Source organism: Erigeron canadensis, chromosome 8 (assembly GCF_010389155.1).
Source record: "Erigeron canadensis isolate Cc75 chromosome 8, C_canadensis_v1, whole genome shotgun sequence".
NCBI lineage: Eukaryota > Viridiplantae > Streptophyta > Magnoliopsida > Asterales > Asteraceae > Erigeron > Erigeron canadensis.
In genome coordinates, this window is record NC_057768.1 from 46,414,666 (window position 1) to 46,438,072 (window position 23,407).

General features: G+C 31.0%; 2 protein-coding genes and 1 long non-coding RNA gene across 3 annotated transcripts; all 3 read left to right on the plus strand.

Annotated features, from left to right (window-relative positions):
• The first annotated feature begins 5,131 nt into the window (after positions 1–5,131).
• Positions 5,132–7,855, plus strand: LOC122579565. Its single transcript, XR_006320666.1, has 3 exons — positions 5,132–5,523; positions 6,234–6,434; positions 7,643–7,855. It is a non-coding gene; the product is annotated as an uncharacterized LOC122579565 (long non-coding RNA).
• A 5,605-nt stretch (positions 7,856–13,460) lies between these two features.
• Positions 13,461–15,174, plus strand: LOC122580001 (isoflavone reductase homolog). Its single transcript, XM_043752270.1, has 4 exons — positions 13,461–13,881; positions 14,018–14,264; positions 14,368–14,571; positions 14,790–15,174. The coding sequence occupies exons 1-4, from the start codon at positions 13,552–13,554 to the stop codon at positions 14,954–14,956; spliced, it is 948 nt and encodes a 315-aa protein (XP_043608205.1). The 5' UTR covers positions 13,461–13,551; the 3' UTR covers positions 14,957–15,174.
• A 3,870-nt stretch (positions 15,175–19,044) lies between these two features.
• On the plus strand, positions 19,045–22,627 carry LOC122578976 (protein AE7-like). Its single transcript, XM_043751049.1, has 6 exons — positions 19,045–19,126; positions 19,266–19,474; positions 19,599–19,704; positions 19,775–19,874; positions 21,018–21,063; positions 21,757–22,627. Exons 2-6 carry the CDS (start codon positions 19,345–19,347, stop codon positions 21,855–21,857), a joined length of 483 nt encoding a protein of 160 aa, XP_043606984.1. The 5' UTR covers positions 19,045–19,126; positions 19,266–19,344; the 3' UTR covers positions 21,858–22,627.
• Positions 22,628–23,407: the final 780 nt, after the last annotated feature.

Below are 23,407 nucleotides of genomic sequence, written 5' to 3' on the forward strand. Positions count from 1 at the left end.
CTTCATCACGTAGAGAATGTATTTCTTTTTTATTGGACCATTTGATAAAGATTTCTACGTGTATCATTGATGGCGTTGTAACAAAAGCCATAATTATTAATTTAATTTTGTTTTTTAACACCACTTATTAATTATACAACTTATTTTGATATTAGGTGTAAACTAGTCATTTTATCCTTACGTTGGAGCAGAATATGTTATATAGATGACAAAATTTTAAATACAAACACGATAAAGTAGTAAGTAACAAGTATTATTTTAGGATTGTTGCCATACACACAAAAAATGATACAATAAAAATAATAGTCTCATCAAACTCAGTAAACATGGATGCAACTATATGATATATTGTCGCCGAGTGATGTAATAAGTATCAAAAAAAAAAAAGAAAAAAAACAAACAAAAACGAAACATACTATACAAAAGGTTTTATTTGTCTCTAAAAGAGTTATACGAATTATTAATAAAAGAGTATTATCATTTATAATCCAAATACATTTATGTAACATCTTTGAATTCGCTCTAAAAAAAATAACTAATTTCATGCATATAATGGTTTAACGATGGTCATGAAATATAGTGTCTCGCTATAGATATTACACGAACCCAAGAGTAAATAAAGATGAAAACTACATATAACCTAACAAGATAAAAAAAATCAAATCCAAACATTAAATAAAATGAGATTGAAAATTGTAAAATATAAGTTCGGGGTGACAAATAAAAGCAAACAAACAAAATAAAAATTCTCGAAGAAAAACCGTAAATGTGTGAAAGTTATGTAATAGAAAAATAAGAATGTAAATGTTTAGTGTCAAAAAATATAATTAAAACTTTGGTGAGAAAAAAAAAAGAGAAGTAAAACTTAAGGGGTAAATTTTTTTTTTTTTAAAAAAAAGAGCAAGTAGCAACCAATGTTGTAAATAACGGTCTTAACGACCATTAAAACGGTAACAGAGGTCCAACAATTTAACGATCGTTTTAACGGGATTGAACAGTCAAATAACATGATTTAACGGTCAACTAACGGATTTAACGAAGTTTAATGGAGCTTAACAATCAAAAGACATCCTTTGGACTAATTTTGTTAGGATATTGCTAATATATATATTTTTTATATAAATTCTTTATATTTTATATTCTTCGTTATAACGACATTATAACTCTGCAAAATGAGATTTAACCTGAAAGGTGCTCGACTGTCGAGTGACCTCCGAGCATTATTTACGACCTTGGTAGTAACATAAGTTTAAAAAATTATACTAGTACATACTATGTATTATTATGTGCTATAAAAACTTGTAATTTTTTTTGCATAATAAACTTATAAATTTTTTAGTATATATATAATTTAACCATAATTTGTCTATAAATGTTTTTTTCTTAATTTTATTTTTGTGTTCTCATGATTCTCTAATTATTTTTCTAAAATATTAATTTTGGTTCCTCCAACTTTCCATCCCTCATCCCTCTTACTAAATAGGTTTAGATCCACTGCTTAGTTGATATTTATCGATGAATGCTTACATAACGAGAAAAGATGAATCATATATCATTAGTATTTAAAGATCTTTTAGCTAGTAAATGATAACTTTAGAGAATAGTAAATAAAATCTCAATAAAATGACACTTGCATTTCTAATTAGATATTTCCAATTAATCAGTAATCCGTTTTTAAAATAACTATTATAAAGAAATTATATGTATTTCAATCAAACTCATTTATCTTAATACCAATCAAAACACAAAGGTGGACAAATGAAAAAGTGATAAAAACTATTTGTCATCATTGTATTTAATTAAGCATGTATAATGGTACTTGGTAGCCTAAAAATCAGAAAGCGATTACAAACTCAACCCAAAAAAACACTTATTTTAATCAACGAAGTGTATCATATTCTAACGATGATTAGGTGTTTCACAAGTAAAACTTAAAATGTCAAAATAACCTATAATGGATAATAAACGAAATTAAAAGAGATAATAATAACAATAACATAAGAATTCAATGTTAATTAATAATAATAATGATTAAAAATGAACAAAGTATATATAAATAAAAAAACCTTTTTCTAGTCGATCGTAACTTTTTTTTTTTGCCGTAGGTTTTTTTTAGGGTTGAGAATAAGTGAGGGTTTTTTTTAGGTGGTATAATAATAATAATAATAATAATAATAATAATAATAATAATAATAAAGATCTTTTTATAAGCTTTTTTTATTATTCAAGGCGACCAATTTTTATTAAATAAATATTAAAAAAATAGAAAATTAATAGGGAGGGAGTATTATGGTTAGATCAGTTGTAAACACCCTGACCTCTGGAGACAGAGGTCATGGGTTCGATCAACATCCCATGCAAAGGTTGGAGGGGGTCTTTTCTCTACCATTTAGATAGAAATGGAAACAACCTTTCTACTTAGGTAGAGGTAAGATCTGTCTACATCTTAACCTCTTTTATACACTACTGAGGTATTGGGGCTGAAAACCCGCGGAAGACGGCAGTGAACAGTTTCTTTCTTTCTTATTAGGCTAAAGGAGGGAGATTATGGGTGTCAGTTGTACTCCGAACCTCCTCTTTTAGTTATATATTATAGATATAGATATGGATATAGATAGATAGATAGATTAGTAAAACCACGAAAAATTCAAAGGTATCGTGTAAATAACTCAATACAAATTTACGAGCAATACTAATGAATATTTTGTTTAACAAAATCAAAATAGCTTTCGTGATCCACAAACAGCTTGGGCCTCATTGGCTAGTCCTGGCATCAAATTTTGGACTTCAACAGAGTCCAACAAAATTTTGAAGTCCAACAAAATTTGATCCTATAATACTTATATATTAGTTAACTTATACTCCTACATGGAAATTGGAAAGCAGACTTTATCTACCAGGCTACCCTATCATTCAATTATAAAAGGATTCGAACGGGTACTAATTACTTTGTCGCAGTCTATTGACTAGCTAAGAGTGCTCCTATGGTCGATCGCTTTAGTTTAATCTATGCCTTTGTGGTCTCTCTAGATTAATTTGTTCGTCGATCAGTTCCCAAAACTGAATAGACACGTACCTTTGGCTCTAAGTGAATAAGTATTATTGATAAAGGTGTGTAAATGTAATTGAAAATTAGTTTGTAAAATGAATGAGTTGAAGCTAATTAGATGACAAAAGTAAGAAGGAAGTCAAAACTCACCACAGAAAGCCCTCTAACATTTCTTACTTTTAAACAATATATTGAGATTCCTTTTAGAAATACCATCAATTATCACCACAGAAAAACCTTGATAAAAATCTTGAAAAAAAATGTGAAAAGAAAAAATCCATTATTGTCGTACGTGTTTTACAAGGACCCTGCTAGTAAAAATCATGGACTTAGGCTGTGAGGAGCAAGACCTTCTTTAGAAGGCGTTTTTTCTGCCATGTCATCAAGAGGGACACCTCTTCCAATATTTGGAGTAAGGCTTCCCCAAGAACCCCTAAAAAGCTTACACATTTATTGCTAAAAGACAAACAAAACAACCTTGGTCAAAGAGAAAGCTTACACCTAGCCGTTGCCAACTATATAATTTCATCAAATGGAGCGTTTCCCACCCCGTCCTTAATCCACCAGGGTCACCTTTTTTTGGGGGGAGAACGCCGCTTGGAGTAACATTCATGGCGTTTTGCGGCGTTCCTGGGTGCTTTTTGGGGGACGGATGCCTTGTTCCTATCAGTCTTATGGTGGGGATCATTATCTACTTGTGTTACATGAAAAGGAAAGTACATATAAGCACGTGGTTCACAAAAATAGCGCAATGTTTTAAAAACCGGTATTTTAATCATATGGGTGTTGAAAAAATTCCCGCTATTACCGGTATTATCGGAAATACCGGCCGGTACGACTATTTTAGTTTATTTTATTATTAATCTACAAAATTTGTTTTACAATTTAACGAAAATAGTTACAAATAATTAAAATTCACTTAAAAATAATACCAAATAGTTATATCATAACAAAATATAAGGTTTAAAGTTGACAAATAACAAAAACTAACATTAAAGTATCATAAAAACATTTAAAAAAATTTCAAAAAAAAAAATGAAAATACCAGAATGGTAATACTAGGAAATACCGTGAAAACCTGAAATACCGGCCGGTATGAAATAGTGAAAATACCGGGATTAAAATACCGGGGTACTCTCAAATACCGGTAATACCGGTCGGTTTATACCGGTATTTAAAACATTGAAAAATAGTGCTCCAAAGTCCAAATGAACATAAATCACATGCTATACATTGGGTTAATATAATACGAGTAATATGTTAGTGTAACTAGATTTTAGACTCGTGTCAAATACACGAGTTTTACAACATTAGCAATATAAAAATTAGTACATGAAACAAAAAAAATACTTATGCGTTAAAAGTAATATTATACTTATAAAGAAATTGAGATATTCAAATGTAATATCAAGGTTGGATGTTGTAGCAAGATTCTTTTTATACAAACTCTTTAAGAGAATAAATATCTTTAACTTAACTTTGATTACACAATTGACCGAGAATTTATTGATGTCTTACATAAAAGGTAATTTTATTTTCGTTAGTCATAGTTGTTACGAACAATAAAAGTAACAGCTGGTTTGTGGGGTTTTGAATGATTTCATTTGTTGTGATTTTATTTTTAGGGTTCTGTTTATATAAGAATAATATGTATCCTAAATATAGTTTGAATTTCAATTCCTAATAACGATAATAATTATTCTAGATATAGTTTGATAATAATTACTAATAACAACAAGAGTACAATTAGTTTGATTACATATAATAATATAAAATAAAATATTAATATTAATATTAATTCATATTAATCTAAATGTTGTAATCTAGTATATTTAATTTTGTTAGTAAATAGACATTATGCAATAAAGTTATAATTAATTTTTAATTGGGTTAAAGTGTAAATCGGTGATGAAAACCAAGTATAAACTAATTTAAACATATGTTGATCTAAATTTTAAGAAATTGAGAGTTGTGATTGATTAATTAAGTTTATGTGAGTTATGGCTTTAAAGGGGTTCGAACGTGAAAAGTCTAAAATACCCTCAAAAAATTTCAGCCCAAAAGCGTCACACCCTACACCATCCCCTGAAACCCTTTTCTCACACAAAATTCCTCCCAAAGCCATCCCCAAATTCGATGACGGCGGCTGCCGACCATCATCTTCACTTCTATCCACCGTGTCGCCGTCAACTCTGTCCCCATCCATCTCGATTTGCATCTCCGGTTTGATGTTGCTGCTTCGTCGTATTCCTCTTTATTTTTTTTTCATATAATTCATATCTTTCTATCAAGTATTCTACAAGTATTTAAACCCGTATCACGACAATTATCAATTCATTCTTCTCATTGACACAAAGTCATGATTCCCTACGCCATCAATCACCACCTATCGACGTCAATCGCCACCACTTTTAGGTACTATGATGATTCCCTGTCGCCGCCGTCGGATTCCATTGATTGATTGGATTGTCGAGGTACAAGTCAAAATAATAAACTCTAATTATAATTTTGTTTTATTAATATACGTTTTTTATTTATTATTTATCAATCAAATAAAAGTTTATGTCAAGGTTTTTGTTTGAGAGTAAATCTATGTTCATTGTACAATGGAGAGCTATAGAATTAGGCTTATCTTCATATTTGTTCGAAACCCTTTTTAATATTTACTTTCGATTTATTCTGTAATATGTATTTTGATTGTTTGTAGTTGATTTTCTTTCGATTCTTTGTTCTGTTTATGTTTTTTTTTAATAACCCAGATGATGTATATGTTTTTTTTATTGTCATTCTTCAACTATACTTCAGTTTCCATATATTGATTCCATTTTTGGCATAAAAATATTTGTTTTGGTTTTACCTATTTATCTTTTTTAGTCAACACTTTTGGGTTGTACATGAGAATTATATATGGGTTAGTCGTTTGCAATTTGCCCTGCAAAATCTCAATGTTTTGTTTCATATTACTTAAAAAGATGTGTTTTATTATATTGATCATTTACTTTATGTTAGACTTATTTTTTGCTGTAAGTCTTGGATTAAACTTTTTGTTGTTTCGTAATCATGGACGTGAATGTGAATCATAGACATCATTATAGTTGTCTTCACCATTTCGCTTTCTTACCTTTTTTATTCGTTTTCTAGGAACTAAATTAGTCTTTGCGTCTTTGTATGATTAATTATTCAGGACTAGAGCGATACAGTTAGGTCATCACTGCCACCAGGGATCGGTGTTTGCATTGATATATGTTGCTCACGACCAAGCAGATGGATATCATGCGAAAAGGTGAAGGTGGATTTTAGGACTATCCAAAATTTCCCTTGACCCAGAGTATACACCGTGAATATGGTGTATATGGAAGTAAACAAGATGCATAGCTTATATAAGGTATTAATTGATTTTAAGTACCATCTAATTTTATCATTTCGTGTAAATAGCTTAGTTCATATTTCACTGGTTGGTTTTGTGTGTGTGAAGGTATCTTATTTTTATGAGCATTTTATGCATTTGGTATAACGACGTCTGCATAATAATTAATAAGCCCAGGTTACACCTTACTTTGCTTAGACCTTTATGTTTCGTATAGATTACAAGCAAGTCTTATGCCGATAGTAAATGGAATATGTATATGTGTGCGTGTGACGCTTAACACCAGTCAAACCACTTACCCGGAACAATTAAGCACACTTTTAAGACTCTGTCTTAAGCACACTTTAGTACAGAACAATGACATAATACTATGGACCCGAGTTTGACCATCAAAGGTCATATATCAGTTTAATTTGACATAATAATAATAATGAAATTCTTAATGGTTAATTATATTTAGGAATAAATGAATATATTTGATTGTCTATGTATTCTCCATTATAGTTGGTAATATGGCAAAGATGGGTCATCTTAGGACTATTATTGAATTTCAGGTTAGTCGAGTTGCTTAATTGGTCTGAATAGGTTAAGTTGACTCGAGTCATACTTAGTTGGGTTGGCGTGCCTGTCAATTTGGGTAACGGTTCAGACCAGTTGGGTTGGAACATCAGTAATAACTGAAATACGGTGCCTTTTTCTATAATTGCGTTTTGACCCAATTCAGGCACCAACTTACGGTGTAATTTGAGTGGGTGACAATTTTGTAGTAGAAGAGCTATTGAAAAGTTAAGTTGGCCTTAGGCACTCTTTTTTGAGGGTTCAATCAAACCCCCGCTATTAACAAAATATTAAATCCCTCTTATGCATGCTCTCTAAACTAGACCTATATTTTATCCCTTTTTTTTGCCCCAATTGATTAAAAAACTTTGGTCATTTTTTTGGTAAAATAAACCTCTTTGCATGACTTTGTCCATGAAAACAAGGAGTTATTGTATGTATCTATGGTTAATATTAATATATATTAAGGACATTCGTATTAACTATTAGGAAGTTCTATGTATATATGTAACTGATTATTTTTTACAATACATGTAGAGAAAGTTTGACCTTGTATGATGATTAGATTGGTTTTTAACTTTTAAATCAATTTGGAAAGCCATAACTTCTAAGTGTACGTATGTATGTATAGTTAACAACTAAGACTATCCTTTTCACCATGGCCACAGATGATTGTCAAACAAATCATGAAGAGGCGTTTCAAGACCTTATGGAAGAAATGACTGATCAAATCATAGTGGTGGAAGAGCATTTGAAGGAACTCAATAAAATATTAAACATATTTGTATACTTTGAAAGATGTTATGGATAATATCTACTATAATTAACGTGTAATACCATATTATTGTATAATTATTTAATGTAATGGTTTATTTTTAACATCTTCCAACATTATTTTTTGACCATTTTACTTTTATTTAATAAGATTTTTTAACTTGCATATAATTTTACTTTGATAATAATAATCAAATATTTATAACATAGTAAACCCGTGTATTTGACATGGGTAACTAACCTAATTTTAATTGACCAATCACAGCTTTCAATTTTTCAAAATTAACTAAATCAACACATGTCTAAATTAATTTACACTTTTTGATTTTTCATCACCAATTTACATTTTTTTACCCAATTTAATAACTAATACTTTATTGCATAATGTCTATCTAATAACAACATATAGCTAAAAGTTAAAAATGTTATATATTTATATCAATATTTTATATTATATTATTAACTGTAATCAAATTAGTAATTATAATAAGACTATAATTAGGATAATCATTATTGTTATTAATAACTAAAATCAAATTATATTTATGATACATAATCTTTTTATATAAACTGAAACCTACAAATAAAATCACAACATATAAATTTATTGAAAACATTACGAATAGCTACTACTTTCATTGTTATTAACAATCATGACTAGCGAAAATTAAATTACTTTTTTGCAAGACATTAATGAGGACTCGGTCAATTATGTAATCAAAGTTAAGATATTGTTTCTCTAAAAGACCCTCTTACACCATCTAACCTAAATATAATTTATTATTCAATATTTACTTTTAAATATCTCAATTGTCTTTTAAGTATATTTTTACCTTTAATGTATAAGTATTTTTTCAAAATATTAATTATTATATTAATAATGTAATTAAACCTGTGTATATGACACGAGTCTAAAATCTAGTACCATATTATTGTATAATTATTTAGTGTGATGGTTTTCCTATTTCTAACTAACAAATTAATCATTGGTCTTACTCTCATATGACCACGTCATATTATTAACTTTTATTTGTTCAACTTCACTTATGTATGCCTAACAATTTCTCATGCTTTTTGACTCATAATAAAATCATACATTGATGCAATACGAACCAAGCTATCATCTGAAATTGTTCGTACCCTAACGCTACAAGACAGTACCATCACACTAAACTATCGTTCTTTACGATGTACCGTTACACTTAACGGCCGCTTTTATCATCCGCCGCCGCAACGCGCGGGCACAAGACTAGTATATATATATACTTATTAAAACAGTAGGAATCCGAATGATCCTAGAGGTCCTACAACTCAAACCTATTTTATAATATCGACACATAAGCCTTAATCCTATGTGGCTTTTTTATAATTTTTTGCCAATAATTTAATTATATAAAAAATGAAATAAAACTAAAAATCCAAGATATTATTTAACGTGAGATATTTGTTTTCTTTTGCAAATATTTTGTTTCCCTCCTATAATTATTTTAGTGTTAATCTGATATTAATCATATATCTATGAATGTGATATTAGCTACTCAAAGAAACACACTTTTGAAGTTTCGTATGAGATATGTAAATTTCATTTTTATTTATTTTTGATTCTTTTTCTATACCTTATTCATCATCCTCATCCTCATCATCATCATCATCTAAGTTGGTTTTTTCTCCTATCAACATCTTTATGATTTTTTTTATTTCTCATTTCAGCTTTGTATTAACGCTTCTATTTGTGAACTCGAGTTTTACCTTTCTAGATGTCATTTATTTGGTTATTTTTATCTCAATATGAACAATTTTTTTTTTAAATAAATGTTGTTGTGTTAGCATTCTGATTTAATCTTGATTGACATAAACTTTCTATACCAATGTCACCATTTTTATACTATTTGCTTTTGCAAGTGATTTTGAGTTTTAAATTACTATAAGGTGATTTTACTTTTTCGAAAAAATAAACATGAAGACATTTTGAATTTAACTTAAATTTGAATAATAGATTTGCTTTTTATAATCTAATTGTAATTTTAATTTGGTTTATCTTTAAAGCTTTTCATCTTTTACGAATTTCATTATTTGATGACTTAAATTCTACTAAAGTATTTTATCTTGAATGAATGTGATGAAATCCTAATGGATTACATATCAGTTTGCAAAAATAATACGAGTAGTTGTTATGGTCTTACCTTACATTACACTTTAATTTAATTTCATGTTTATTAACATTGCATGAAGTATAATATGTGGTATTAAATATGAATATTTGATGATAACACGTTAGTGTCCTAAAAGGCTGGTATAACTTATAATCGACTAATTAATAGTTAAATAATAACAGTTATATTTTGGATTTATATATTTTATTATATATAAATATTTCCATTACCGATAAATATAGATTTGTATATACTTGCTTAAGATACAAGTTATAATTGTTACAAATTGTTATTTATACTCATATAACTAAACAACATGAACAACTTTTTTAAACGCCGCACATCGTGTGGGTAAAAGACCTAGTATACATATAAAGATAAAGATAAAGATTAAAATTAAGATTAAGTATTATATTGTTGGATATGCATTACCAAAGTTTTATACTACATAATTGTTAATTTTTGCAATAAAAGTTTTTAATATTGATATTAATAAATCAATAAATTCATTTTAGTTACCATAATATTAATGTTAACGTATTAAATCCTAACTAATATAGTCAAAAATAAGATAATTCACCTGATAAGAAAACATAAATTAGTAACTTATATTCGACCAAGAGTTCAAAAGCAAAACTAACAGGCTTAGGATCGATGATATGCCAATGGGTTAAAACCCCATCGACATTCCGAAATCCTGCAATGAAGCTTGGATCATAGGAGACCAGAGTTCGAGTCTAAGTAGGCGAGGTTTTACCTCCAATGTAACGTCGTGCCTTCTGTAGCGGTTAAATTGGTGGGTTTTCCCTCCCCTGTGGTCCTTGACTTCGTGGATTGGTCACTAGTGATTGTCTGCCCATATGGATGTAACGGTTAGCCGTCCCGTGGCACAAACGTTAAAAAAAAAATGGCTTAGGATGATAAGAAAAAAAAGGAGATAAATCATTAACAAACAATTCTTTTTTTTTTTTTTTACATATAACATACATTTTTTGATTTCAACGGAATGATATATAGTTTTTACATTAGGTTTAGTTAATAAAAGATACTTAAGATAATGAGTTTCATATTGTGTTTATCCAAAATTCCAAATATGTATATCAATACTAGATTGGTGTCCGCGCAATGCAGCGGCGATAACAGCAACGGTGATGGTGTGGTTATTAACGTAAAAGTAATTTTATTGTGGTCAGAGATATAATGAAATGTTGGGTGGGATATAAAAGGGGGAAGGAGGGGGACGAATTTTGAGTTAGGGTTTTTGCTATTTGTTTCTGTGTGAGGGAGAGATAATGTTGATTTTTTAAGGTCATTTTAGTCACAGTTTAAAAGCAGCATGGTTGGATCAAGTGGTAAACACCCTGGCCTCTGGAGACAGAGGTCATGGGTTCAATCCTCATCCAATGCAAAGGTTGGAGGGCCTTTTCTACCATTTAGGTAGAACATGGAAGCACCCTCTCTACTTGGGTAGGGGTAAGGTGTGCCTGCATCTTAACTTCCACACCGTCGAGGTATTGGGGCTCAAAACCCACGGAAGGCGGCACTGAGCAGTTTCTTTCTTTCTTTCTTTTAGTCACAGCTTATAAAATAAAAATAAAGATGTATTAAGATGAAGGGTAAATGTGTCATTTCAGGTTTTTAAAATTAAGGAGGGGGAAGGGTAGTTTGTTTTATAAAGCAGTATAGATATATCTTCTCGAACTCTTTTTTTAGTTGTATAATGTATTTTTTATTAATTAAATAAAACTTTGTTAAAATTATGATGACATCATCAAAAATCAAATTGTTGAAATTGAAAGCTATGATTGGTCAATAAGTCATTAAGTCAGTTGTCTTTTACTATATAGTATAAAGATGAAGTTTGCTCTATCTTTCCGTTGTATTTTTTTTAACGAACATGCAAAGCTTAAATTAATAATGTAAAAACCATATAAATCGTTTATATTTGGGGAAAAAAAACGGAAACCAGTTAATTAAACCAACTTAGGTGAGTTAGACAGGAGTATATTCTAAATCCATTATGTGAGTCCTGGAGGTGAGTTTTTCTTAAGGTTTCGGGTTCGAGTTTTAGGTTTTCATCCCAAAGTATTTTCCATTAGCGGGGGGTTTGAAGGTCCAGCAAATCACTGGTTAAAATTATCTTCAGTACGTTTGAATCAAAACTAACTTTAAAAAAAAACAATTAATTAAGTTTGTACTATGATGTTCATTTTTTATAATTACAAAAACGTTCCATTTCAACAAATTTACTACTAGATACCGAAATTTGAAATCAAAATACAGACAATAGAAGTGTTATAAGGGGCAACCCAATACTAGATATTCATCATCCAAAAGGACTAGTGATAATCAGCTCTATATCAGCAAAACATTATCAAAAGACAAATCTTTCTAAAACAATCCAATACTAATGTCAACTAGTCTTAGATTAACTGTTTATTTAATTCAATACTTTACAAAAAAAAAATGTAATGAAAAAAGAAATGAAAAACATGATACAACTCATCCCTAGCTAGTAACACAAGGATGAATCCAAAACGAGTCGAATTCAGTGATGTTCATTCGTCTTTGAATGGAAAATGAGCAAAAGATTAGTCTTGGACGAGTTATATTGGGCTTTGGGCAGCCTCTAAGATAAATACATATGTAAAATCTTATGCTAAAGCTAGAAATGTGTAGTACGATGAGTATTGATAATTAAATGAACATAGAGAGATATAGAATCCCCACAAAACGTTGCTAACGAGTGCCGCCTAGAAGAAAATACAAACAGTATTATTGGTTCAATTCAATTATACCAATTTATAGAGAATAGAGCCACCGGACAAAAGATAGAGGACTAGCTAGATGGGTCGATGTGCATTATTTGTACGAATTATTTGGAGCCAACGATATACATTGACATAGTCATGTAACACATGCTACATATATATATATATATATGAAAAAGTTAAATTAGGGACTTCTTATTTTAGGGACTGTTAGGGACTCTATCTACCTCATTCTCCGGCCACCACCATCATCATCTCTGACCACCACCACCACCACCATGATCATCTCCGACCACCACCATGATCCTCCGGCGAGACTTACACATGTGTAAGTAACTTACACATGTTTTAAGTACAATTTTTTTTATGTAGATCACCCATCACCGGTCACCCCCTATGACCTATCACCCCCTATGATCTATCACCCTCTATGACCTATCACACTATGACCTATCACACTATGACCTATCACCCTCAATGACCTATCACCCCCACCAACTTTGGTTTATGAATATCCTTAAGGGAGAAGCTCGCTCCGAATCATAGTTTTTATTCAACTTACACATATGTAAGTTGTACTTACACATGTGTAAGTCGCGTTGGAGATGTCGCCGGAGATGAATGTTGTCGGAGATGATTAGTGGTGATTAGATCTGATGAAAATGGACGGTCTAGATCGAGTCCCTAACAGTCCCTAAAATAAGGAGTCCCTAATCTAACCCACCCCTATATATAGGTATACACACTTTATTTATCGATCCCCGGCCTCTCTATATATAAACTTGTGTAAGCATATAGTATCATCTCAGATTAATACTACAAATTAATTTATTAGCATCTATCTATATTAAAAAATATATATATAGAAAATAAATAATAATGTCAAAGAGCAAAGTTCTGGTTGTGGGTGGCACAGGGTACATTGGCAAGAGAATTGTCAAGGCTAGTTTGGCTCAAGGTCACCCTACTTATGTCCTTATGCGTCGAGAGCTTGGTTATGAAATCGAAAAAGTTCAAATGTTGTTGTCGTTCAAGCAACAAGGAGCTCAGTTGATTGAGGGTTCGTTTGACGACCATCAGAGCCTTGTGGATGCCGTGAAACAAGTTGATGTCGTGATATGCACCATGTCGGGTGTTCAGTTTCGGTCACATAATATTCTGCTTCAACTTAAACTAGTTGATGCCATCAAAGAAGCCGGTAACATCAAGGTTAGTTAGGTTGTTTTGCTTGATTAAAATTTTGTCACTTGACTTTTGATTAGTTTAATTAATTATTAATTAAAGACTTATTAATATTTTTCATAACAAAAAAAAAAAAAACTTAATTTTGGAAACATATATGCAGCGGTTCTTGCCTTCAGAGTTTGGGATCGACCCTTCAAGAATGGGACACACACTTATTGACTATGGAAACGAAACATTCACCGATAAAATGGTGGTACGAAAAGCCATTGAAGATGCTAAAATCCCACACACATACATATCCGCAAATTGTTTAGCGGGCTACTTTGTTGGCAACCTTTCCCAACTCAATAATTCCCTCCTACCCCCAAAACACCGAGTATCCATCTATGGTGATGGGAATTGTAAAGGTATTACTTATTATTGTCATACAGTCTTACTCGCTGTCCATATTAATTACTTTTACTCGTAGTAGTGCTAATGAAAATTTTTATATAAAATGCGTGCGTGCAGCTGTCTTCTTGGATGAAGACGATGTGGCTACATACACAATTATGACGATAGATGATCCTCGTATGTTAAACAAGACATTATATCTTCGACCACGCAAGAACATTCTCACTCACAACCAATTGGTTGAGAAATGGGAGAAGCTTTCAGATCAGAAACTCGAAAAACTACACATCTCCGCACAAGACTTTCTTGCTTCCATGAAAGGTAGCTTAGTGTGTATAGTACGTGGCTTTGACTTATATTATCAACAACAGATCGAGCCGATTATTATAGATTGATTAATTAATTAGTTTTTACGTACTACTCGTAATATATACTATTAATTTGTAGTTTGATGATTTAAACTACTTGATTTTACATATATATATAAACGAGTGTTAATTATTACATACATATACATATGTATGTGTATGTTTTTGTAGGTGTGGATGACTCCGCTTTTCAAGCAGCATTAGCACGAATCTATCATATATACTACGAAGGCTGTTTGATGAACTTCGAAATCACGGAAGGGGGAGAAGAAGCAACTATGCTCTATCCCCAAGTTCGATACACTCTTATGGATGAATATTTACAACGATACCTATAATTGAAAGCCGAAAATAATATTCTTACCAAAATCAGTGATCTATCAATAGTCACTGCGTCGTACTATACTGTCCGGGGAAATTTGTAACATCTATTTAGAGTATAGTTAATATGCATGGTCTCTTAAGTTAAGATTCCAATCCATTTAAGTCTAAAATGAGTTATTATGTGTTTTATTTATATACTTTTATTTATATATAAAGCATTTTTACTACCTTATCTAAAATTTCAAACCTTTAAAGTAAGATATCATATGAGCTATAAATCAAGACTATTTATTTTCATCATACACAAAGGTCAACTTGGTCATTTAATACAACCCATGTGACATATGGTGTGTGTGCATATGAATGTGTTGGGTGTGGGGAAAAAAAAGGTGTGCATCACTAAAAAAAAAAAGTTAAAATGTTACCATGTTAAATTTAGACAAAGAGATTGCAATTTCAATTACTGATAAGTACTAAATTTATAAATTTCTTTGGTAGTTTATTTTTTTATTGAATATAATATATTTGTAGCTTTTCAAGTTGTCAAAGAGTACATATAGCACTTAAGTATATGTATCATTCATATCACAACCAATATATAAGCAACAAGCGTCACAATTAATATTTAACTATGACATGTTCACCTGTTGTTATGCACCAGTATCATGTTAGTAATATCATAATGCACAAATAAAAATGCTAAGAAATTTTTTAGTTTTTTTTTTTCTCTTTAATTAGATATTTGATATTATTAAAAAGAAGTTTTGAAGTTATTGTTATGACTAATGGATGTGAAGAGATTGCTGGTGCTGGATGGTGCTCACGTGGCATTTATGTGACACACCATCTCGTGATATGATTCGTGTGCAACTTTAAGGAACCACACTAGTAAGAATTCAAAGGGAAAATACAACCACAAGTAAGTGGTTCAAGAAAATGATGTTTGCGCCAAATGAACAAACATACATGTGGGCTAGTGAGATGATAGTACCATGAATTCGGTCAAATTTCCATTCGTCAATTTTTGTTTGCCGTAAAATTCAACAAAAATCGGTTAAGTTCGTAACGTGATGGCCATTTTTTTTTAATAGGAAATGATTAATCCCTATAACAAAATAACCTAATAATCTTTCTAACTATGAGATGATGACATATGGAAAAATCAGATGTCAAGATTAGGAAAGAGAATTAGTGGATACCACATGTCACCTTCTTAATGTATTAGGAGGATTATTAGGCTATTTGGTTAGGAGAATTTATCATTTCCTTTTTTAATTTATGAAAAATGATAAATCCTCCTAAAGATTAGCCTAAAAATCTCCCTAAAACTTTAAGAAGGTGACATGTGTTATCTACTAATTCTCTTTCTTAATCTAGCCTCCTAATTTTTCTACATGTCATCATCTAATAGTTAAAAGATTTTTAAGCTATTTTTTTTAAAAAGATTAATCATTTCTCTAAATGTATACAAGTGATCACCACTTAAAAAAAGTAACACCTACTCGAAATATACAATATCAATATCTTAAACTTGAACGAGGATAAAGGCTAGAAGCCTAGAATCTCCATCACCAAAGGTTGCTAATGATTAAGGGGTCACGCAACTACTGGAAAATTTAAACGTGCTACATTATTTTGCCATAAACAAAATGAAATAAGAGTAGCCAGACATATAGAAGATAAAAGATAAGGTGGGCATACATTAATATTTATGGTAAATGAAAAGGGCACGTCCAATTCTCCAAAGACAAACAAGTGGGTGCTCCAAATCGACGAGTATCATGACTATCCTGACCTATATAATAGACCAAGTTTTCCATATCATAGGTTTTTAAGCAAATGAGTGTTTTGTTTTTTTTTGTTTTTTTTTGTGCTCGGAGATGCACATGAGTACGCCAACGTTATCATGATCATTTTAAACTTTTTTTTGACAACCTCCAAGATTAGAATCGAAACCTCTTACAATAAAGGTTCTAAGATTGTATCATCCTGGCCTATGTATGTTATATATAACCCTTCATATAAACTTGTTATATCATATATTCATATCAGATATGAATAACTTTATATTGGTTTATTCTAAATATATCGAAGAGCAAATTTTTGTTTTGTAGGTGGCACAGTTTACATTGGCTAAATTATTGTCAAATTAAGAAAATACAGTTAGTTATTATTGGTTTTGAGGACAATTTACAAAAATTGCTATGCTACAAAGTAAATTTATTCAACTAACTAAATTAGCCTAAAGGTAACATTAACATTATTTTATCACTACCACATTATAAAACATATTATAAAGCATTTAAGGATTGCTTCAATATTGAAATTTAAGAATTACGTTATTATTGTTCTATTTTACTAGCTAATACATATAACTATGGTCAATTATTTTCATCTTTACATATTGAAGTAATAAATAAAAAACACAATTTAAATATCAGAATTATGTTATTATTGTTCTATTTTACTAGCTAACTAGAAAATTTTGGACCCGCATTGCAGGGTCTCAATTCCTTTGTTGAAACGGTTCGTTATTTTAGTATATATGCTGTGAATTTTCGACAGCTTAATTAGAAATAATTTTGTCATTAATATGTTTGTTTAAAAGTATGCAAGAAACCAAAACGTAACCCGTAGTAGAAACCTGAACGGGATGTGATATGACAAAAATATTAATAAATTAATTCAGATATCAAGTGGATGCGATATAGCAAAATGCAAGTAGTGGTACGGGGTGTATCACAATAAGGTTGAAAGACAAATAAAAAGTGTGAAAAAAACAAAAGAAGTAACCCGTAATAAAAAATCCGAAAAGGAAAAACAAAACTAAAAAAGGAAAAAGACGTGACAAAATCCGAACAGGATGCAATATGGCAAAATCCAAACTATAAGAAACGTGCGATGTGTCACTTTATAACCGATGCGACGTGTCAAGTTTTAATAAGCATGGTTACTATTGATAAACATGCAAAAAAAAAACGAAAGAAAAAACTCAAAATGGGATCCGTAATGTCAGAATCTAAATAGTGATGCGGGGTATATGATGAACCAATAAAAGAGATCATATAATCAAAAAAAAATATCAAAAAACCAAGAAAAAAGTAACCTTAACGAAAATAGAAATAACAAAGGAAAATTAAAATATTGTGTAAAAGTTTCCAATATATTAATTCAGAATACAAAAGCCAAAAAACTATGATGAACACCAAGAAAAAATCCCAAACGAAATCCAAAATGGCAAAATCTAAATATTGATGGGGGGTATACGATGTACCAATAGAAAGAAAACACAAAAGCAAAAAAACTATGTAATAAACCAACAAAAACCGAAAGAAAAATAACCTTAACGGGATCCGATATAGCAAAATCCAAAAAAACGCAGGGTATAGGTGGACCAATAGAAAGAAAACACAAAAATAAAAAAAATTATGTAGGAAACCAAGAAAAACCGAACAAAAAATAACTTTAACAGAATCCAATATGGTAAAATTTGAGAAAAAAACGCGTAATACAGGTGGACCAATAGAACAGCGCCACGTGGCACGTGACACTGTTCATTGGCCTTGTTTTTAATGAGATTATCACAATACAACACATATAACTATGGTCAATTATTTTTATTTCTACATATTGAAGTAATAAATAAAAAACACAATTTAAATATCAAAAAGTGATAATCGTACTATATCTTTTGATATATTTACCACACTGTATTTTTTTTTATAACCAACTATATTAGTATTTAATATATAACAGTGATAAAATTATTTATTTGTTATACGAATATGAGTTCCCTGTAAATATAATTTGTGTTGGAAAACTAAAACCAATAGTGAAGTTGGTTGCCGCCTGTAGTCATGTACTATAGAAGATTTTTATATATTGATTTTTTTTTTTTTTTAATTCACACCTTTCAAATACTTTAATTAATCTACTTTGGGCTGTTTTTTTTGGTGCTGTATTAGTTTAAGCTAATTGGGCTAATAAATCCAAAGAACCCAAACTAAGCTTGAAAAAGCAAAAAAGAAAAGAAAAATAGAAGCCGGGCCGATATGTTAAAATTAGACGCTCCTAAAAATCTAATTTCACTATTAATTAAAAAGAAAAAAGGAAAGGAGGAGCCGAGGAGGATTTTCAATTTAAAGTTTTACGAACACACGACATCAAATTTTTTATCCAATCAGGTTTCTCTCTATTAACCTAATTTTTATATCTTGATTTCGTTATTGTTGTTGTCGTTAATAAAACCCTAATTAAAAACATTTATTGCTTCCCTGTTGTTAAAACTTCTGATTTTGACTGTATCTATTCGATTATTTACAGATACAAGGATTTGTATAACCTTGCAGTTACGTATATATAATTATAATAATAATAATAATAGCAGTAAGCATATATAGGAATGGCACCAGCCTTAATCAATGCAAACCCGGTTGTATACCAAAAGAAAGAACGCCCGGCTCGAACTAAACCCGGTGATAGCGGTTTCGATGAATATGCAGCTGAACTCATTGACCAACTTGAAATATTTGATATCCTTTTAAATCATGTTTACATTTCTTCTTTCATCATATATTTATATATACACACCATACATGCAATGCTGTTTATCAGCTACGATACGATACAGAATGTGACTCCTTAGCGTATTGTCACATCATATTAGAGATATAAAAGATCCAGAACATCCTTATTCTTTAGAGGAGTTGAAAGTTATTACAAAGGATGCTATTGAAGTAGATGATAAGCGTAACTATGTTCGGTAATTTTTAATTTTTTTTACCTGCTGATTTTGCTTTACGGAATTTTTAAAGTAAGTTACTTCTGTTCAGGGTCACGTTTACACCGACGCTTGAGCATTGCAGTTTGGCAATTGTTATTGGGCTTTGTTTGTGGGCTAAACTTATGCGCAGCCTGCCTTCTCGTTTTAAGGTATTGCTTCATGCAGTAATGATATCTGATTCTTAGCTCAGGAACTTTGCAAGTTGACTTACTTAGATGACTCTAGTTACAGTTTCTCGTTAAGTAACAAGTTTTTGGTTTGTAAAGTTTTTGAGACTGCATTTACTTGATTTGTAATTGTTTTGATAAATATACAAGGTACTGCTGAATACTTTGGGTTTGATATTTGGATTTGACTTGATGCAGTAGTAGAATTCTAATCTTATGTAAACCTCTTTACTAAGCATATAGAGTTTGAAAGTTATAATGTATATTAATATGTAAGCAAACGTAGAACCAACAAGGGTTAGTGGATGTAAATAGTAAGAAGAGGTGTCAATGATTGGATTTAAGAAAGTTAAATGTAGGTAAATGGGTTTGTTTATTTTCTTTGTGCAAATTTTGACATAAGCGAGATAAAGTAAAAATGAAATTGAGTGAGTTCTCTTGCAAGAGATGCATTGTGTATTGTTGCTATTATACGTTCAAGTGTGGTCATCGTTCAAGAGGGTATGTTTAACTATCAACCAAATATCTTAAGGAGGTAAGACCCTTTAGAATTGACAAATGAGAACATTGTGGTCTGAATTCGGTAACTTGGTATTATCATTTTGCTCAAAACAATGGCAATTTATTCGTGGGCAAGCTATTTGGATCGAATTGATAAAAGACAAAACATTATAGAGGATATGCCAAATAAGAATTGTTGCCGTTCACAATGAACATGAATAGACAGGAAATATAAGTCAGACCATATTTTCCTGATGTTTAAATGTTTCATGTAGTTTAACCTCACCCTCAAGCCCTGGAAAAAAAAGGTTTATGGGAGTTGAGCTACATAAAAAGTTGAAACGTGGACCTGAACCTGAACCTATTAATCATATTTATAACTTTGTTAAAAGTTTGGTGGAACTGAGTTACTGTATATATAAAAGTATTTAGGTTGTACCTTCCCTGAACCTATTATTCGTCTTTTGGAGACTTAATTTACTTTTGTAATTTCTTCTATTAAGCTTTCATTGTTTCTTATATTCCAAGCCAGATTTGTTGATGATTTTCTTATTGAACTTTTAGTCTTTCTATATATGCATGTGATGCTAAATACTAACGTTAAGAAAATATCCTTTTCTTTAGGTTGACATCAAGGTGGCTCCCGGGTCTCATGCAACTGAAGATGCAGGTCTCTTTATCCCCCCCCCCCCCCCCCCCCCCCTTCTCTGTCTCTCTCTCTCACACATACTCCACACACACGACACACAAAGGCTCTTCCATTCAAATATGTAAATAGGAAAGGGTGGTGAAATATAGTGTTCTACTTAATTTTCGATAAAAATGTTTCTACAACTAATAAACATGGTTTCAAGTTAGTAAAATGTAATAAGATAGACAATTATATAAGCATTTGAAAATTTGAATATACTTCTGGTATCATCCGGCCATTTGAATTATAGCAAATTTAAAGCATTTTCCAATTTTTGACCCAATTTCACTGATGTTTCACGTGAACTGACTTGTTTCCATGCGATTTGATTATATTAAGTTTTAGAAGTAACTTACTAGTGCGAAGCTTTTGATGCCTTAGAGACTAGAGTGGACTTTAGACCCAGCTGCTTATAGCAGAAAAAATGTTTCTTCTAGATGACTTTTGAAGCTACTGTATTTTAAAATCTTCTCCGAAAATTATGACCATTGAAACTGAATTTCTTAATACTTCTTCCAGAATAAGTTGAAAGCCTATATGCGTAAAATTTTTACCTTTCATATTTTATTTATTTATTTTTTTTTTTTTTGCGTTTGAGGTCTTAAGTTGCATCACTATGTATTGTTTTTTGGTTATATTATATGTTTATTCTAACTCCCTTTTGGTATACAGTGAACAAGCGATTGAATGATAAGGAACGGGTTGCTGCGGCTCTGGAAAATCCTAATCTCGTCGATGTTGTTGATAAATGCTTGTCTCCATCTTTTGAATAAATGTCACACCCAATACATAGCCAATCACCTTAGACATGCCGAGGGCGTATAACCATGGTGAATGCTATCAGGACACATTTTAAGTACCTAGGATAGAAAAAGTGAGTGAGCTTATTAGTTTTTATAGAATGAGTAGTTGCCAAATATCCCTTACAGGATCTCATGAGGATGAAATAGGAGGATATAGTACTATTGTTTCATAACTATACACCTTCAGTTTATAGGGTTAGTAAATTATGATCATTTGAAAAATAAAATTTGTGTGAAAACCATAAAATTGGCCAAATAAAATGTTGTGATTTTAAACTTAACACAATGTGTTTATTATTGCTGGAAATTGTGATACGGTATGATCGAAGTCCTTAATACAACAGCTGCGTCGTTCAGGGGGCTTAGCCCTTCTCGGTCACCGACCTCGAGACATTTATAATGGGGTTGGAAGTTGGACACACATGAATATGGTGTGGATTTGATTGACGACGATCCATAAATAGTGTGGTGGTTTGATACGGTACTGGCGCTGCCCTTACTGTCATGGCGTTGCCGAAGGAACAGAGAGGAGAGAGATCAACTGTGTCTGGAGATGATGGAGGTGGTGGTGGTCGGCAGCTTTAAACACATTGTGTTAAATTTCAAATCATTACGGTGTGTTTGGTTAGTTTTTTGGTTCACACAAATTTTTATATTCTGGAAACCGTTGATGTGGATCTTTATAATTTTTTTTTTTATATTGCTGATTACTTAGGTGATGTACAACATATTTTGAGCTTTTTTTTTTTCTCGTTTGAAAGTTTTAGCTATTTTGCTTCTTTTTTTTTGTTTGTTGTTGATCTTCGCATATGAGATTTAAGTACTGGTATTTGTTTGTCCCAAAGACCCAAACCAGTCTCTTCAATTCACATATTAATGATTAATCAACAAGTATTTTCATGAAGGTTTGGATTTAAGGAAATTTAGATTAGGTAAATATGTTGTTGTGTATTTGGGCGGACTATTATAGAGTTTTTCTCCCATTAGATTTTAGGTGAGAGGCTTTTAAGCATAAACTCGATTAAAACAACATGATCTAGGCTATCTATTATGATATTCGGTATGCACTTTCAAAAATAAAAATAAAAATGACACATATTAACCTTATTTCATCACTCTTGTATTGAAAACATTTAAACACCTATTTTAATTTAGAAAAGTTTGAATACCAAATTTCTCGGATCGTCCCTGTGGTTTACCCTAAACACCATGTTTCATCCTTTAGTTTTTAAAATGACATTGGTAATCCTTTATAGGTGGATAAGGTTCTGATCTAGTCCTTTAGGTTAACATCCGTTTACTAGGCTCCGTTTTCTCCCTCACGTGCATCCCACATGAGGGTATTTACGTCTTTTTAACTGAAAAGGACTAAGCTTGAAGAGTTAAATAAATAAATAAATATCTGAAAAAGCTAATAGATTCAATTAGTCCAAGAGTCAACCAAACTCCAAAACCAAACACCACCACCACTTTGATGTTACACGTAAACACAAAAATGTGCATCCATCCAACATCCATCA